The sequence below is a fragment of the Sinohyriopsis cumingii genome, chromosome 3, assembly GCF_028554795.1.
Source record: "Sinohyriopsis cumingii isolate HCF-2022 chromosome 3, ASM2855479v2, whole genome shotgun sequence".
NCBI classification, from domain to species: domain Eukaryota; kingdom Metazoa; phylum Mollusca; class Bivalvia; order Unionida; family Unionidae; genus Sinohyriopsis; species Sinohyriopsis cumingii.
The window spans coordinates 88,028,308-88,046,833 of NC_142963.1; the positions used below are offsets into that span (position 1 = coordinate 88,028,308).

At 40.5% G+C, this 18,526-nt stretch overlaps 1 protein-coding gene across 1 annotated transcript in view; it reads left to right on the forward strand.

The window, feature by feature from the left end:
* The first annotated feature begins 18 nt into the window (after positions 1-18).
* Positions 19-18,526, forward strand: part of LOC149803255 (uncharacterized) — a 32,139-nt gene continuing 13,631 nt past the window's right edge. The window contains exon 1 of the mRNA XM_089953909.1: positions 19-75. Coding sequence (XP_089810035.1) covers positions 19-75 — 57 coding nt within the window. The remainder of the gene's footprint in view (positions 76-18,526) is intronic.

An 18,526-nucleotide genomic window follows, 5' to 3' on the forward strand; every position in this document is an offset into this window, starting at 1 on the left:
ATTTATGCTAAAAATAATATGGATCTTGAGGAGTCGTGGACTGTAGGTTTTGAAGATGTCGTCTGCAGTCGTAAGGTATCGTAGATTGTAGAGTCTGAGAGTCCAAGACTGTCTTAGAGGGGACGTCCATTAATTATGTCAACAATTTTTAGGCAATTTTTTACCCCCCTCCCCCCATGTCAACAACTGTCAAACTTTCAGTGACCCCCCTAATAAAATTTTACAAATTGGGGGGGGGGGGGGAGGGCATTTGCCTGAAATGAACAAGAATCTGTTATCAAAGTGTACAATATTTGTAAGGCATTAAGGTTACTGCATCTGGTTGAAGAAGTTGTATGCTTGTGTAGGCTACATAATTTATTTTATGTATTATGTAAAAGATGACTGTATAATAGTCAAGCTCTCAAGTTTCCTAGGCTCAGTTATCCATCCTTGGAGGGATAGCTCATGGACTTCAATATATATAGCATCTATACATATAACATAGATGCTATTTAATAGAAGTCCATGGATAGCTATACTATTTAGATGTCTATGGCTCAGTGCAGTCTTGGAATTTAGTAACAGCTTTCCTTAAAAATCTGTCTACAGTCTACAATCTACATTGAATAAAAACAAAATATGATGATGCAAGACTATGACTTCCTTGGCAAGAGCTCATCCGGTTTAGGATTAAACTGGTGAGCTGTTGACGGGCGAGCGAGTCTGTGCCATACCAACGCACCGACTAATTTCCTATTTTTTGATTTATTAAATTTATTGTAAAAAAAATAACATTGTTGACGTCAATTTATCTGAACTCCCCCCTCCCCCATGTCAACAATTGTCAAACTTCTTCAAACCCCCTCCCCCCACCCCATTTTGTTGACATAATTATGGGAGGAGTCGTCGAATTTGGATTGTGACAAGTGGTGGATTGTTATAGGAGGAGAATGGCGAATCATAAAGTGTGACTGTTAGTGGTTTGTGAAGTGTGACGAGAGGAGGGTGTGAAGAGTGCCAATTAGCGAATTCTGAAGCGTAACGAATTATTGTGTTGTGAAGATTGCGAAGGATCAAGTCTAGGAAGTGTTATTATTTGAGAATTGTGAAGTGTGGTGAATTGCAAATGGTTGATTATAACGAGAAGATCCAGTATTATCAACCTCGACCCTTTTCATCGCATGCGAATAAGGTTGTCTCTTGTCGGAAAGAAATGTGAATTTTCGAATGGTTTAATATCGTAGACTGTCACACATCGTTAATTTGGATTTTGACGAATCTCAGTTTTAGAGTTCAAAACATGCTGCTTTATGTCAGTTTTACAAGCATATCGCGGAACAAGCGGATTTGAAAAGATCTTATTAACTTTTTTCAATATCGCAATTTTCACAGTTAATATTGTAAAACTAATGAAAACTAATATGCAGCTGAATGATCACTCTCAAGTACAAATTGCAGCTTTCTGGGTAATTCTACTCTCTCTCTCTCTCTCTCTCTCTCTCTCTCTCTCTCTCTTACTGAGTTTTACTTTTGTCTATTTTTCACACAATTTTTTGTTTAACGTACCAGACATATATTGCATCCAACCATAATATATGACATGGTACATAATTTTAAAGTCTTATTTTTCAATATTCTATCACTAACAAGAATGGTTTCATACTTTAAACATAGCATGCTATGAGAAGTATTACAATTAGAATTATTTACCACGTACGGGTAATTTATAGATATCGGGTTGCAAAGAATGTAGCATAGAAAGTAGCAGCAGCAGTAGTAGGGAGCCGGATTGGGGCTGAACTTTGCAAAGACAGTGAAAGCAATTTCGTGTATGAGATGTTCATTTAAAATGCCATTGGGCGATTAATGGATATGGCACCATACTCGTGCTCATAAGGCCTACAATGTATCTATTAGAATGTTGCGCACTGTTGAGCTTTCGGAAACTTTGTTATCTCCCTTGAAGCACTCTCTGGTTCTAGGTATTTACTACATCTGATAGGTAACCAAGGGCTCGCGGTACTAATTCAGTTCCCACAGTAAACCTATGTAAACACCAAGATATTAAAAAATCAATAACTTAAATTTTTGGAGTGCTCATGATCAAACCTATTCATCAGTATAGATGAAACCTGGATGTCAGCTTCTGTGTAGAAGAAAAGGATATGAGCCGCACGTGTTTGAAACATGTGCTTTCAATTCCGCACCAAAGAGTCATGTGCTAATTTTAGTTGGTGTGTGTTGTGTGGTTTAACGCCATTTTCCAGCACACGATAGGCCATACATGGCGGCCAGTATTAATGGTGGAGGAAGAACCAGGGAAAACCCCGGAAAGAAACACCGACCCACGAGAAGCTACTGGCAAGCTTTCTTACATACCTACATTGGCCGAATCCGAGACTCGAACCCACGCAGACAGAGGTGAGATGGCAATAATCCGTAACGGAGAGCGTTTTAAACCACTCGGCCACTCGGGGCCCCGCTAATTTTAGTAATGAGTGTTCCAAACTCAAGACTGTTAAAGGACTGAAATTCAATCAATAAAACAATGTCTCTATTTTTTTTTCACTTGCAACTAGGATAAGCTGTCAAAAGTTTCTTTATCGTAAAACATAACTTACATTATTAACCAATCATGGTCAGTCAAACCCATATATACTCTATTTTATGGCACCCATTTCCAGGCTGGTTCCCAGTTTTCCATATCATTAGTAATGTGTGTCCCCAAGACGCTGTGCAGGAAGATAACTGATATCGTCAGGCTTGGCCCTAGGATGTGCTAGGCCCAAGGCAGCAAGCGATGACCGGTTCCCCCCAGCAAAAACACTGCATTGTGGAGTTGATTTCCTGAAAGCGCCGAGCCCAAGGCGGTTGCCTCGTACGCCTTGCCCTTGGGCCGGGCTTGGCTATCGCCTCTTACGAATTCGTCCTTTCCAAACGTATTGTATTTAGTTACGTTAACCATGAGAGCAGAGCGATTTCTCATTTCAAACAATACGAGGAACATCATGAATCTCAGGTGGAGTAAAAATTACCTGGATAGTGTCGATATGGATAGCTGTTCTACCTAAAATTAAGGCATCTGCAGAAGTGAGTAATTTCATCTGAAAAATTAATATTTCATCTGTCTTTTTATATTTTAATTTAATATAATTCTTGTGGTATTACTTTACATGTATCCTACCCTTGTAGTTTTTATAGCTCCCATCATACTCCGATTCACCAATCTTTTTTTGAATTTTTTTTAATCGCTCCTCAAATTGTGATTTTATCTTCTTCTGCATACAATTCTGGCAATCCCGATATTTTCATTGGCGATCTAGATAGTAGAAAATATGAAAGTATAATTGAATAGGGCACCATCAATTCATATTATTGGAAATGAAGTTGAATTCATAAGATTTTAGGACTCTAAGAAATTTTTGTAAGAAATTAAACGATCCTTTTTCAGTGGAAGTCGAGATATTATGAATGCTTTGAGCCTTGGTAACGGTTGAATTTTCAGTATTAGAGGATAATATGTAAACTTCGCAGTTTGGGGAAGACGATTTGAGATATGTAGTGAAGATGGTACCCAAATGAATTAATCTCTCTCTCTCTCTCCAAAAGAAATGCCTGTTCAGAATAAATACAACTTTTGACTGTCGATATTTGTCAAATGCGAACAAGAAAACGAAAGATTTACTTGAAAATATTCTCTTTCCCTTTTATGTTTTCATTGGGGTGGGCGGGTGGGTTGATATTGTTGTTTTTGTTGTAGGGTTTAACGCCATTTTTCAGCACACGATAGGCTATATATGGCGGCCAGTATTAATGGTGGAGGAAGAACCCGGGAGAACCCCAGAAAGAACCACAAATCCACGAGAAGCTACTGGCAAGCTTTCTCACATACCCACTTTAGCCGAAGGCGGGTGGGTTGAACGTAATAACAAAAGTAGATATCTCGGTTTGTAAATACTCGTCAAGTGAGAAACACTCATATCATACAAATTACAAAAAACAGCCGTGTTTAACCATAATCAATATTATTTAAAAGTATGTAACATACAAAAATTACATCTGTGACTTTATATCTCTTATGTGTGTGGGTGGGGAGGGAGTACTTTCGTCAATCTGGCACGGTCGAACACTGACGGTAAGGGATGCTCTTTAGTTGGTCCACTTTTAGTTGCGAAATGTTCTGAGCATAAACGGGAACAGATTGTTGTCTCCATTTCTTGTGTCCAACAACAATAATCACACTAGATTAAAAGAACTCTGATATTACCGGTTCTTTCATCTATGCAACGTATGACTGAATTCAATTTGTCTTTTCAGTGATAAAAATGGCTAACTTGGAACAGACTACAGTGTATATAATAGCATGACGTTATATGACATATTTCCCAAAACGTCCAATACATGAAACAATTCTATCACATAAAACCGATAGGAGAAAACAGTGCAACTGTATGTTTCACATACTTAAACAACTGAAGATTGCTTCCGTAAAGGTTATTAGTTTATGTATTTGTCAACACACAATCAATGTTTGGTTTAGTTGGAAGAGCCCGCTTTAAGATATTTAGACATACATGCTTTTCGTTTTATTCATAAAGTCTTTCGTGATGTGGACAGCTTCATGAAAAACTCGTATTGTGACTATACATCGATAATTCTGGGTTATACGTTCCCTGGTTTCAGTCAAATCCACGCACAGTGAACTTGAGGTAATTGGGTTTTACAGTGCAGGTACTTCGCTCGGGCAACTGCGTTTAAAGATAAAATAAATATCCTCAGGTACGCGGAACAAAACATGAATCAGTTTTCACTCGTAGACAGTGCATAAACATTTTATTTGCTATGCATAATTCAGTGACAATACTCCACCCCCACCCCTTAAAAAAGTGAAAACACTTCTAGAAAATCACAAAATGTGATCGAAACAATATAGAATGAAACGTATCATTTACATTACCAGAACACCGTGGTATAAAGAGGATCCGCAAATCACGCTTTGTTCAAATAAATGGCCCTTCATTTCTCCTACCCGCGAACTTCCTCCATCCGGATACGATATGGCTTAAAATCCAGTGCCTAACACATTAATATAGCACTGTCTATTGTCGCTTTCTTTAAGTGCACGAGGGTTTGGTGGTCCGTTTCAAGGCTAAATTATCTTCGTGTACGTGTGCAATTTTCCTGTTCCCACACCAGTCCAAACACTCCTTTTCGATCACGGAGTAGTTTTTCTCTCGACGCAACAATTTCCAATTAGAGTAAATAACGGTAACTTTACCCCCTCATGCTCCTGTAGCAAAACTACCCCTAATTCAGTGTCGGATGCATCAGTTCTTTCTCATAACAAATGATCTGGTTCACTCTGGCAACTTTAGGATTGGTGCACTGATCGACTTTGCTGTAAGAGCGTTAACAATTCTTTTATGTCGTGCACCTCAGGAAACTTTATTGGTTTACCCTTTCTTCGTTAAGTCCTTCAATGGACTAGCTATAGCGACGAAATTTGGAACGTATTTCCTATACAGCCCTATTAATCTGAGGAACGATCGAATTTGTTTCTTGGTTTCTAGTTTAACAGTATCTCCGATCGCTTCAGTTTTGTGTGGTGGAGTTTTAACTACGGCAACCCGCTTACTATATGGCCTCACCATTCCAAGTTAGAATAATATGCTATATGACACTTGTTAGGTCTCGGTGAGAGAATAGCCTTGCGGAGTTTGACTAACAGGTTGATTAATACCGTACTATGCTCTTTCTATATATGCGTTGCATACAATAATATCGTCAACGAAACTACGTTCTTCTTACCTTTCAGTAATTTGTACAGAAGACGAACACACGACGTAACAGCTTTGACCAAAACGAAAGGCATGACTTTAAACTGGTATTGACCTTTAGGGGTCGTGAGTGCCGTTAATGCGCGGAGATTATCAGCGATGCGCACTTGCCAATATCCTTGGTGAGATCCAACATTGAAATATATTGGTGCCTTTCCGATTTTTAAAACATGCCCTTCATATATGGCATTGATACAACATCAAACGCTGCGACTTTATTTCAATCGATGATACTTTATACTAAAAACAGTTTCTTCCAGCTTTCTTCTGACCAATGCCACAGGGGACGAATACGGGGAATTTGAGGGTCATCTCTCCAGGTCTAGCATTTCACTTACTCCTTCGTCGATTGCGTCCCTTGCATTAGATGGTACTGGATTATTTTTAATTTCATGCTTTTCAATCCAGGACGACCTGGCCAGTCTGTAAATACATCTGGATACTTACTGATAATAGCTGTGATTTGACGACGCGGACCTTCAAGTAAGTCTAGACACAAGCTAACCATATCTTTTCTCTTGCCCTCTGTGGGAGTTCCTGTACTGGGGTCTTGTTTCGGTTCGTCGCTTCATTCGTCTTCTGTTACATGCTACGTTCATTGACCCTTTTTCATCGATTTGATTAGACTTTTCCACGTATCGTTTAAACATATTGGCATGAAACAGTATGCCTGTCTTCCATTTCTATTATGTAGTCCATTTCGCCTTTTACCTTTTCGACTTTATAGAGTCCTTTCCATTGGACTAATAACTTGTTCCTACTAGTAGGGAGAGACGCCTACACTCGATAACCTTCGTCAAATTTCCTACTTCGCGTACTTGAGTCCCGACTTCGCGAGGTCGTCGTGTGCCATCCTTCACTTACTTTCTAATCTCTCGCTAAGTCCACGACGTATTGTTGTAGTTTGTTTTAACTTCCTCTTACGCGAGATTACCAGACCATAGTTTGCGCACAATCCGCTTAGGACCACGAACCGTCCTGCCGTATAGAAAATAAAGCGATGAAAATCCCAAACTTTCATGTGGTACCTCGACATACGGGAACAAAATATTGTTCAAAGATCAGCCCCAATCTCGTGATTTCTTCACACACACTTGACAAAGCATTTGTTTTAACGTCCCATTAAATTTCTCTCACATTCCATTGTATATGGTGTGATACGGTACTGTGTGCAACTGCTTAATTGATAACAACCTACTAATTTCTATCATAAGTTTGAAGTAAATCAAGTCCCACAATCCGTGTGAGCCTACTCAGACCCACCCACCCTGCTGAACATTTCAACAGGTGCATCAGCCACATGTTCGTTTCAACTGATGGTAATGTTATGGCTTCCTGATATCTAGTTTCATTATCTACTTGAGCAATGATATATCGGGTTTCCGATCCGTAATATGAAATATAGGTCCCAACGTATCCACGGCCTCCCTTTTAAATGGGGTATATATTAAATGCATTTGGCCTAATGGTACTTTGAATATCTCACCCTTCGACACTGTCGTCTTGAAAACGTTGCACGATCGACAAAATTGTGCTACGTCTCTATAGAAGCCATGCCAGTAAAATTTAACCAAGATACTATCGGTTGTTTTTGTCATATCTAAGTGGCCCGCCATACTGGACTAGTGTGCTGCTCTGAGAACATGAGACCTGAATTTCGGGGGGATGGGTAGCCAGTTGGAAGAACTTTCTACCATCCAAAGTGGTACATTCCCCGTACATCAATCCTTTCATGGATAAAAATTAAGAGCTTTCCTCGCTTTTACAATTTGTCCGGGTACCGGATACAATTTTCTCTCGACGCTTACTTAGCATATACGGTACAGAGTGCAAAGCATTTGATCATCCTTGACGAGACTCCTCTGTACTAAGATGCCCGTAAACATTTTACTGCACATTTGCGAGACAGTAGTCGTAGTAGTAGCAAGAGTAGTAGAGGTGGTAGTGTGACTACTCCTACAATAACCAATGTATCGGCCTAAACATCTATATTTCCTTACATTTTTCAAATACCGCTATAAATTGGGAATGTCTCAGGGACACTATTCACACCGCTGAAATTACAGCCATTGGCGAAAAGCGGGGAAAGTCAAATGACTGGTTTGATGCTCATTCATAACAAATGCTGTCTGCTATCGAAGATAAATGACAGGCTTTTGCTGCCTACTAAACCTCACCAACTGAGAAGAACATGCAAAGCCCTCAGGACAGTCCGTAACAAAGTCTAGGGAATTGAACGGCGTTGTGCGAATAATTTCTGGCTTCAACTCTGCTCGCGGATTCATACCACTGCCGATATCGGCGACATTAATGATGGTATCAAAGCGGCTTATTGGACTCACACAAAAGAAGACTGCCTCACTGAAGAATGTCACAGGCAAGATGATAACAGACAGCCCGAAGCAGCTGGAATGTTGATTGGAGCGTAATTCAGAGCTCTATTAAAGAGAAAACAAGGTCAGTCAGGATGCCCTTATAATTGTAGAGTACTTACCAACCACGGAATAGCTTGACAGTGATCCAACACTCGAGGAACTCAGTCAAGTTCTGGAGGAACTTGCCCCTTGAAAGGCACCTGGAAAGGATGGCAAACCAGCGGAAGTCATCAAATGTGTCTGGGAAACCCTTCCTCATAAAACTGCACAAACTCTTCTGCCATTGCTGGAAAGAAGGCTCCGTACCATAAGACAAAAAAGATGCCCTTACTGTCACCCTCTGCAAGAATATATGTGACAGGAGTGACTGTAACAACACTCGAGGAACTCAGTCAAGAACTTGCCCCTTGAAAGGCATCCGGAAAGGATGGCAAACCAGCGGAAGTCATCAAATGTGTCTGGGAAACCCTTCCTCATAAAACTGCACAAACTCTTCTGCCATTGCTGGAAAGAAGGCTCCGTACCATAAGACAAAAAAGATGCCCTTACTGTCACCCTCTGCAAGAATATATGTGACAGGAGTGACTGTAACAACACTCGAGGAACTCAGTCAAGAACTTGCCCCTTGAAAGGCATCCGGAAAGGATGGCAAACCAGCGGAAGTCATCAGATGTGTCTGGGAAACCCTTCCTCATAAAACTGCACAAACTCTTCTGCCATTGCTGGAAAGAAGGCTCCGTACCATAAGACAAAAAAGATGCCCTTACTGTCACCCTCTGCAAGAATATATGTGACAGGAGTGACTGTAACAACACTCGAGGAACTCAGTCAAGAACTTGCCCCTTGAAAGGCATCCGGAAAGGATGGCAAACCAGCGGAAGTCATCAAATGTGTCTGGGAAACCCTTCCTCATAAAACTGCACAAACTCTTCTGCCATTGCTGGAAAGAAGGCTCCGTACCATAAGACAAAAAAGATGCCCTTACTGTCACCCTCTGTAAGAATATATGTGACAGAAGTGACTGTAACAAATACCGTGGCTATACTCTTCTGAGCATCGTGGGAAAGCTCTTCCTAAAGTTGTACTGAAGAGGATCCAAGTACTTACAGAACGAGTCTACCCAGAGTCACAGTGCGAGTTTAGAGTCAAGAGATCCACCAACCGATATGGTATTTTCAATCAGACAGCTGAAAGAAAAATACAGTGAGCAGGGAAAACCACTCTATGTCGCCTGACTGATCTCACCAAGGCCTTCGACCTTGTTAACAGGGAGGGGCTCTTCAAATTACTGCAAAAACTGGTTGTCTCAGTATTGTGAAATCCTTTCACGAAGACATGAAGGGAGCCATTATGTTTCATGGCTCCAGCTCGGAAGAATTCAGCGTCAGAAATGGCGTGAAGCAGGGCTGTGTCCTTGCCCCGATGCTGTTCGCTATTTTCTTCTCCATCCTGCTTAAGTACACTTTTGGACCCGCCACAGAAGATATCTACCTTCGCACTAGATCAAACGGGAAGCTTTCCAACCTTTCCAGACCTAGGGCGAAGACGAAAGTGCAAGTGGAGTGTATATAGGGACTTCCTATTTGCTGACGATGCAGGAGTTCTACTGCATTCAAAAGGACCTGCTATATGGTGAGCTGGAAAGGGGGAAAATACCGATGGAAGACCTCACCTCGCTATAAAGATACATCTAGGCGTGATTTAAAGGCACTTGACATTAGAACAGACACTTGGGAAAAGATATGCGTGCGTGGCAAAATGAGGTACATAGGGACTCACAAAGTACGAGAGCGATCTTAGGCAGAGAGTAGAACAAAAAGGATACGTCGAAAGGCCCAGCACCAAGGAAATAAACAAACTAGAGCCCACAGGTGCAACAAGTATGCCATTCTCGCATTAGACTTTGTATACATAATAGATCATGCCAAACAGATGTCAGCATCCATCGCTGCAGATCCACGGTCTCATAAGACTGACGGAAGCCTACCAGCCTACCTACTAATTGTAAATACCGTACGATAATTTAACCGTTCTAGATTTTCGCAATGAAAATTATATGGGAGAGAACTCATAAAATACTATACAAATACGTTGTACGAGTTATTCACCTTAAATCTCAGTGCGACATCATGATCCTCGTCTATGCCCTTTGCCATGCTTTAGTGACAGCAATCACGATTGGCACTTGTATCCAGTCCTGAAAACTGACAGAAATGGATTAAAGATGTTGATAAAATAAACATTCAGATGCTCACTAGTTCGGTTTTTACACCGATAACAAACTTCATACTGGGCGATAACTCTGTAAATCTAACGGATAATTTTTATTGTACACTAAGATTACTGTTGCTAATTTTAATGGTTTTGGCAATGAGTTGTATCAGTTGTTATGTTTACACGGTTTATAACTGGACTTAGCTAACAAAACTAGTTTATCAAAATTTTGAATTTTAGGTGAAATATTATCAACACCGGTTGACTTATTCATACAACTGGTTACAAAAAAGTGAGGATGAAAATTATAAAGAATTCACAAAGAGATAAAGAGATCACAATGAAGGGGTGGAGCTTAAAAGAAGTGTAGTGTAGGAATGAAGGACGAGTGAATGGTTGTGGCCGCATACATTTTGGAAATCTTTAAAAATAAAAATTAATCCTATTATATGATTAAACGGGATTTAAGTCTGACCTAAGTTCAATGAATACAATATCTGCAGTCTAGACCTAAGTTCGACCAATACAATATCATAAGTCTAGATCTAAGTTCAGTCAATACAACATCTCAAGTCTAGATCTAAATTCGAATAATACTATTATCTCAAGATAGATCTAAGTTCGTTAAATTCAATATCTCAAGTATAGGTAAGCTTTAAGATATGCTGGAGCAAATTTGGTCAGAACCAATGAAGACATAGCTGAATAGAACTCGTTAAAACGAGTAAGTTGTGCCCTTTCGCAAATACAAATCATCACTAAACAAATTAAGTCAACAATCAACAAGGTTGCATATATAATAAGCAGGACCATCACAGGTTTGCGCTGGACGAAACGGCAGGGGGAGGGGTCGTCGTAAGTAAAATACAGAATAAAAGAACACGACCCACGAAAAGCCCCTGCCCCTCGTATCGTTCGTCCCTTACGACAGTTCTAATAATAAGCTACCGCTTGATGCTTACTTTTAACTGCACGCATCAAAGACAAACGCAATGGTACAGAATTGACGTGTTTGGTGCATGATTTTAACAATGAAAACTGAATGTGCGTTGTAGTCGATGAATAGGTTTGAATTTCGAAATGCTAATGAAGGATCAGAGCTTGGAAGGAAAAAAGAAATAAAGGAAGGATGATGAGAGAGTCGGATATTCAGAAGGACGGTTAGATGGATGGATCGATGCAAGGAGATGGAGCAAGAATTTTTTCAAAAAGAAAATTTGACAATAGGATATATATATATATATATATATATATATATATATATATATATATATATATATATATATATATATATATGTATCACATGCAGAGGATTCTCGTGGGTCGGTGGTTCTTTCCTGGGTTTTCCAGGGTTCTTCCTCCACCAGTTATACTGGCCGCCATATATGGCCTATCTTGTGCTGAAAAATGGCGTTAAACCCTACAACAACAACAACAACAACATGCAGAGGAGCTATGAAAATACAATGTGAGGTTGCTGACGTAAATATAAAAAGCCATGACGAATGCATTCAGAGTCACGCCATTTCAGGGAAAATGAAAACTGAAAACACGTAAACATGTAAGAAACCATCAGGTATATGCATTTTGTTGATCAAGTATGAAAAGACAAATTAATTTAGGGTTCAGTATTTTAAAGGGACCCTGAATGGTGTCATTGAACTGTACCAGGGGTCTCAAACTCAAACCGTCCTGAGGGCCGCATGAGAGCATTTTCATGTGACCCTTTTCGATGGCCGCACCACCTTTGTTATCTCTCATGACACCTTCTGACGCCAATCAATTTGCCGGCCACATAAAACGGCTTGGCCGGCCGCATGAGGTCTGCGTGCCGCGTGTTTAAGACCTTTGAACTATACAGTAAATACTAATTTAATGTAAAAACTGAAACACACAAGCAAATTCGATGAGGACATCAAACCCACATCTTCTGTGTGCATGATAAATAATAATAATAATAATAATAATAATACGAAGAAGATGATGGTTGGTGTGGTATTGACGTGGACTTACAGTAGAGAAAGCGGGTGTACTGGTTTACGCGAAGGAATTAATGTGTTAAAGAAACTAACTTCTCGGTATCAAAAGAATTGTTTTCTGCGATAATTCCAATTTTGCCTACTCAGTTTAAAAAATGTTGCATATTCGGAGGAACAAAAAAAGAAAATGAACATGTCTTGTTGACAACTGGTCTGATAAATAATTGTTGCAGATTATACTAGTTTATAAGTCGAGTCATATTGCAGGCTACATCGACTCTAACCTGCCGACCCATTATGTGACGGCAGATTATGGTCTGTCTTGTTTGTTCTATGTTTTACTCCTAAAAAACTGCATAGACCAAGAGCTGCCAGTGCATTATGCGACAGCAGATATGAGTCTCTACAGTTCGCAGTTGGATTTGTCTTATATAAGCTAGTATTAAACGTTACTGGGGCCCCGAGTGGCCGAGTGGTCTAACGCGCTCTTCGTTACGGATCACTGGCATCTCACCTCTGTCTGCGTGGGTTCGAGTCTCCGATTCGGCTAATGTGGATATGTGAGAAGGCTTGCCAGTAGCTTCTCGTGGGTCGGTGGTTCTTTCCGAGGTTTTCCCGGGTTCTTCCTCCACCATTAATACTGGCCGCCATGTATAGCCTATCGTGTGCTGAAAAATGGCACTAAACCCAACAACAACAACAACAACAATTAAACGTTACTTGGTATACGACTCTGGTGTTGGCATTTTCCTATCCAAGGTTGATGTTTTCATCCATCACTAATGACCACAACTCGTCTGGGACAGGGGTCGGCAACCATCGTCACGCGTGACACTGGGTGGCACGTCATAAGCTTTTGTGCGGCACGGGAAAGGCAGTCAAAAAATCGTGATTTTAACAGTGTTACTCTTTTACTGGTTACACGCGATCGTTCATTTTGTAATTAATCCGGAAAAAGTGGCACGCTATGTAATATAGGTTGCCGACCCCTGATCTGGGATATGGGAGATTCCTTTTATATCAGCTATGAAACATGGTTGTATCATCAATATTAGTACTGCAATGCACTCACTTATAAGTCAGCTCCAAATTACACAACATAGACTCGTACTGCACGTACATTATGTGCCGACAGATCAGGGCCTTTGGTCCTTCCAAACTGCATATGCCCAAATCAGCCGACGCATTAGAGGACACCAGGTCTGGATCTATGCATTTTGCAACTGGTTCTGACTTATAAGCGAGTAAGGACGGTAAATAAAGTTCACAATCGTTTATTTATTCGACTTTCTTGTATATTTGTTCTTAACTGACATTTTGTTCAAGGCAATTTGATTGAAAATACTCCCCTGGATTGGAGTCACCCTCACATTCAATGAATGTGGTTTATTTGATGATTTTATCAGTTAATATTACAAGTTTAGGTTGTATACCCTTTTATCATATACGGTAATAAAGCCGTATAAGCTGTTATTAAAGCGAAATTGAGATGTTTCCGTTTATATAAGCTGTAAATGCATGTGCATTGTTAACCGGATAGTTTCAAGTCTCGGGTTCGGCCAATGTGGGTATGTGAGAAAGCTTGCTAGTAGCTTCTCGTGGGTCGATGGTTATCTTGGGGGTTTTCCCCGGGTTCTTCCTCCACCATTAATACTGGCCGCCATGTATAGCCTATCTTGTGCTGAACAATGGCGTTAAACCCTACAACAACAAGAACAACAACCCGGGCTGTTCAGGTTTAAGTTATTCACCCTAAAGAAAGAAAAAAAATTAAGTGTAAACATCGAGCAAAAAGATATCGAATATGATTGCTGAGTCGTCGTTATCCGGATCTGTCAAGTTGAAGTTATTCGCCCAAAAGAAAAAAACACTGAGAGTAAACATAGAGCAAAAAGCTATGGAATATAACTGCAGGTGCGTCGTTATCCGGATCTGTCACGTTGAAGTTATTCACACTGAAGAAAAACAAAATTTTAAAAAAAAGTTAATAAAGGTAGTATAAACAGCGAGCAAAAACGTGTCTGATAGAACTGCAGGTGCGTCGTTATCCAGATCTGTCACGTTGAAGTTATTAATCCTAATTTTAATAATAATAAAAAAGACAAATGGAGTGTAAACATTGAGTAAAAACCTATTTGATATGATCGCAGACTGTGTTAAATATAAGCATCAGAAAGGCACTGGTAAGTCCAAAGTTGAAAAAAGGCTGATGGTTACCTCTTTTTGTGTAATAGCAGCAGAGGGGGTGAACAGACCGAAACTAAAATAGTACTGAATAGACAAAAACAGTTTCGGTTTACTTATTTCGACGATAAACCTTTCCATGACGACCACAGAATAAAAAAAAAATATCCCTGAACGTCGAATAATTTCTCTCGGAGAGACTCTTCGACGACCGGGGAAATGCAATAACATCCGCGCGCTGACGTTCTTGGTTTACTTCAATAAATCTGAAACTATTCCCCCGCGGGTCATCATTGACACGGTCGGTCGGTCCAGCCCCCCCCCCCCCTCTGCTGCTCTACGAAATGAGTTTCCAAGGAAAAACATTTTTATGTTAGCGGAATTAAATCATTGACAAATAAATAATGGCAAATATTGGAGAAGCACATACGACTAGATTAGCTCGAGAACGTCTCGAAGCAATTCAGAAATTTCTTCCTGTCCGTGATAGTGTCAGACAAAAATTACAACTAAGACAGCAAGCACGGGAAGGCTTTGCAGAGACTACGGAGGAATTATTTAAACCCGTGACCAAAGCTACTGAAAAATCCGCAGCTGTTACCAAAGAGGCTTTAATAGAGCAAAGGAAAATTTTACAGGATATTTCAGCTGGACTTAAACCCCCGCCTCCACCCGATGAAGTTGTTGTGTCAGTACCTGCTGGTAAGCGAGTAACAGGGAGAATTACTGACCCCGCCAAAAGATTTACGCCGGATTATATTGAACTTCTTAAAAATGTACCAGAAGAGAAATTACCTGAGACAATACTGTTAGGATTGATTAGAAGAGATGTGTCTTTAAACCCAGAACACGGTTCTATGACAGATGATAATTTTATCAAATATTCGTATCGTATACGTGAAAATAAAAAACAAATCAGCAGGGACGATACAAAATACGATAGACTTGTAGATGCTATACGTAAACTTGAAATTCCACCATCGCAACCTCAAGAAGAAAAATCACCGTTGCAACACACAGAACGACAACAATATCCTTCACGGCGAAGAGCAATAGATCCTGACCTAACTCCGTTAGGTGAATACGAGGCTGCATCTGAAGGAAGTCCGCGGGGCCAAAAATTCAAACAAACTAGGTCGCCGATAATTAGCTTAACAACATCTTCTGAAAGTTTGCCTCAAGACATTTTATCCCCAAGAATTGTACCATCAACAGGGGAGGGTTTAGGATCCGGTTTTATTGCCTGCCCTAATAATATCATCGATGATGTATCACGGTTGGAAGTTCTCATCGGAGGAAGACGTGCCGGAAACAATTCTCCGGAAATTATAAATGAAGCCGCAGATATCTGTCAGAGACTATTTCAGCGTGGCATCATGGATATCAGCATCTACCGGGGGCTCATTGATGAACTCGCAGACGGTTACCACAGCGACTAATAATTAAATTTGCTAGCAAATTCAGTTAGATAAACAATAATTAAATAAAATGATACTACACGATTCTTTTCGCAGACCAAGAAGTGTCAGAGTAGTAAACTCACGATTACCAGTATACGAGGTTGTTTACGGAGATGGAGTCGGTGATGTTGTTAGGGATTTAGTCACAAGAATCGCTCCGAAAGCTGGACCGTTAGCAAAACAATTCGCGATGAAAGCCGCTGATGTTGTCAAGGATAAAGCCATTGGCACTGTTGGTAGTCTTGCCGGGAAAGCATTTCAATCAATCAAGGATCGACTAGCACAGCTGATACGAAAAAAAAACCCAGTCGAGAGGTTGGTGCCAGTAAAACTACCATCCACTGAAGCTATGCCGGCAAATGTTAGTAGCGTAGTAAATAAGGCCGTAAATCAGAAATTAGCTGAGATCGCAACAGCAGGAATTACCTCCAAAGCGTTGCAAGATAGTGTAACTGCTAATTTGATAGCTGGTAGTGGTTTCCGGTGACGATAACATTTTAATTAGATCATCACAAATAATAATAATGTTTGCACGAAAATCCAATGACGCGTTTGATATGTCCAAACCAGTACTTAAAGATGATTCTGTACGTGATTTTCAATATTATTCTTATGAAGCACGTGATCCTAACCAACGCGGAAGAATTGAACTACAGGTCCAGGATACAAGTAGATACTTCTTGCCCGCTGAGGCCTTCATCGAAGTTGAAGGTAGGCTTTTAAAGAATGATAACACTAACTACGGAATCGGCGACCGAGTTGGATTTGTTAACAACGGCATCATGGCGTTATTTAAATCCGCTATTTACATGATAGATGGAAAAGAAATTGAAACAATTCATGATAACGTCGACGTTGCCACAACAATTCTCGGGTTGGCGAGATACTCGGATGATTACACCAGATCAGCCGGACCATCAATGATGTTTGCAAAGGATATAACCGACAGCCCCGAGAACAGGAATGTAACAATGAATAATGCCGGTGACGCAGTTGCATCGATGAACGAAAATTTTAATTTGGGTTTTGCAACACGTAGATCGATGTTAAGTGGAGATGAAGAGTTCTCAGGTGTGATTCCATTGTCTCACATCTTTGGATTCTGCAGAGATGTCCACAAGGTCATATTCGGTGCCAAACACACAGTTGTACTTGTGCGAAAACCTGATGATAATGACGCTATCTGGCGAGATGCTGCTGTTGCCCCTGGTCAGGTAATACTAACTAAACTGTGGTTGTGGATGCCAGTGTTGTCTCCGTCAATCACCGAAGAACAACGACTGTTGTCTTTCATGGACACGGGCGGTAAATCACTGCTATCCTGGAAAACAACAACCACAGACGTTATTCAGGGTGATAATGGTGGGTTGTTTACATGGCATATATCATCGCAACAAGGAGTATCAGCACCACGACATATTTTCATTGCATTTCAATACCGTGCTAGAACAGATAGCCAGGAAAGAAATCCAATGGTATTTGATACACTTGGAGTTTCTGAAGTTTCGTTGAGAATAAATGGGCATCAGGAGCCATCTGAGGATATATTAATAGATTTCGAACATCATCGTGTAGCACGCGCGTATCATCGTCTGATGTCATTTATGGGGCGCGACCTTAATGTAGACACTGGCCTGCAAATATCACAGCGAGACTTTATGAGTTTATATCCGATTTATTACTTTTCGCTGGAACATCTTGATCTGGTTAAACAATCTGTTGTCGACCTACATTTCCGAGCTCGTGTAGGTGTTCCTGCTGGTGGTTACAGAGCGATTGCTGTCATACTCTCCGATAAAGCAATGCTGCTTGAAGGTGTTGGCGGACGAATGAGGGTCATCGACGCTCCAATCGAGAATATGTAACGCAATTAAAATCAAACTTAGGATATAATGTCATACAGTCATGTTAATGTCACCTTGACTTCCGGTCAAACGAAGAAATTGCAATCAAAGAACGCAAGCACGTGCGGGACATCAATAACACTAAAACGAGATCAGATTACTGGTGGTCCAAACAAATTGTCGTTGACTAATACTCAGCTTAAACATTTTAATAAGGCACTAACAGCAAAAACCGGTGTCCGACTTGATTTCTCTGCTGCAGCTATCAAGGACATGACTAAAACCGGTGGAATATTTCCTCTTCTCGCAGCAATACCGGCGTTGATTGCCGCGGCAGCACCAGCCGTAGCAAAAGCCGCAGCACTCGGTGCAGTTGGAACTGCAGCTGGAATGGCACTAAAAAAGGCAACGGGAAAAGGATACAAGAAAAAAAAGGGACGCGGTCTAAGACTACCAGGAACTCCACCATCATGGTATCCAAAAAAATTCTAACGCCGTTGAGCAATTTTGATTTACTCGATGCTGTTAAAAAATTGCGTGTAAAACATTTCAGAGGCGTATTTATGCGAGATCAATTACCGCAACGACCGAATAATCCAGAAACTGGCATTATCAATCTCGACAACAAAGATGGTCCGGGAACTCACTGGG